Genomic DNA, 1,247 nt, shown 5'->3' on the forward strand with positions numbered 1-1,247 from the left:
GCCCGATCCGGGGGTGTTGTTACCGGAGGGGGGACGGGGTGGCACGGGGAGGGGGGGGGTGTCAACTGTTCCCGTTTCTCTGTTCCCATTTCAGGGGGACCCCGGTGAATCGGGAGCCCCGGGAATCCAAGGGGAGCCAGGAGTCAAGGTGAGTGACAGCAGGGACACCCCCCCATCTGTCCCCGTCCCCCGGCTGCTCCTGCCGGCTGGCGACCCCATCTTGCACCCTCAGGCCTCGGGGAGGGCGGGGGGAGACGGGGCAGCCCGGGGCTGCCGGTGCCGCCGGGCCGCCTGGAGGGAAAGGGCCCCCCGGCGATGACGGGCCCAAGGGCAACCCTGTGAGTGCCGTGTCCCCCCCGGGATGCAGGGGACACGGGGAGGAGGCAGGGTGGGTTCGCTCCGGGAAGGCGTGGGGACCCCGTGGGGCGGAGGTCCGGGGTCCCCTCAGGCTAGCAGCTCTCTCTGTTTCAGGGTCCCGTTGGCTTTCCAGGCGATCCCGGACCCCCAGGTGAAATGGGTCCCAGGGTGAGTGTCGCATCCCACCCCCTCCACGCTTCTCCCACGACTGGAGGGGTCTTCCCCGGGAATGGGGTTAGGGATTCCGGGGGTGTGCGGGGCCTTGTGCTGACTCCAGGTTTTCCCTTCCCGACAGGGCCAGGATGGCACCAAGGGCGAGCGTGGGGAGGACGGCGAGCCCGGGGAGCCGGTGAGTGCCCCGTTCCGGCACGTTCCCCCCTCACCGTCGCTCTGGGCAGGGATCCCCCCCGCGAGGTTTGGGACTGGATCGACCCCACTGCTTCGGGAACGTCGGGGAGTGGGGAGCCCAGCCTGTCCTCTCTTCCACGGCCATCGGATCTGGTCCCCCCGGTCCTGGGATGCTCCCATCCCTCCCAGTGCTCCTCACGTGGCATGGGATCCTCCTCCCCACCTTCCTCTCTGTCCCATTTCTGGGACAAGGCCAGCTCGCTTGACTCCTTTCTCTTCTCCTTCCTTAGGGCTCGCCAGGTCCAACAGGCGAGAACGGTCCTCCCGGTCCCCTGGGGAAGAGGGTAAGTGCTGGGTGAGCCTGGCTCTGGCTATGACACGTGCCGTGCCACCCGCCTGGATGTCCCTGTCCCTCACCGCCCTGTTTCTCCTCTCCGCAGGGCCCAGCCGGCTCCCCCGGCCCCGAGGGGCGTCAGGGTGAGAAAGGCATGAAGGTGAGCGATTCGGTGACCCCCCCCCCCACACGGGGGCCCAGGGTTGCC

At 69.1% G+C, this 1,247-nt stretch overlaps 1 protein-coding gene across 1 annotated transcript in view; it reads left to right on the forward strand.

Annotated features, from left to right (window-relative positions):
- The window catches only part of LOC103907521 (collagen alpha-2(XI) chain), a gene marked incomplete at its 5' end in the record, with an annotated part of 18,155 nt that overhangs the window by 12,018 nt on the left and 4,890 nt on the right, over positions 1 to 1,247 (forward strand). Inside the window, 6 exons of the mRNA XM_009289769.1 lie at positions 95 to 149; positions 232 to 338; positions 472 to 525; positions 653 to 706; positions 996 to 1,049; positions 1,146 to 1,199. Of these exons, the coding sequence (XP_009288044.1) occupies positions 95 to 149; positions 232 to 338; positions 472 to 525; positions 653 to 706; positions 996 to 1,049; positions 1,146 to 1,199 (378 nt within the window). The remainder of the gene's footprint in view (positions 1 to 94; positions 150 to 231; positions 339 to 471; positions 526 to 652; positions 707 to 995; positions 1,050 to 1,145; positions 1,200 to 1,247) is intronic.

This window comes from Aptenodytes forsteri, unplaced genomic scaffold, assembly GCF_000699145.1.
Source record: "Aptenodytes forsteri isolate BGI_AS27 unplaced genomic scaffold, ASM69914v1 Scaffold474, whole genome shotgun sequence".
NCBI classification, from domain to species: Eukaryota; Metazoa; Chordata; class Aves; order Sphenisciformes; family Spheniscidae; genus Aptenodytes; species Aptenodytes forsteri.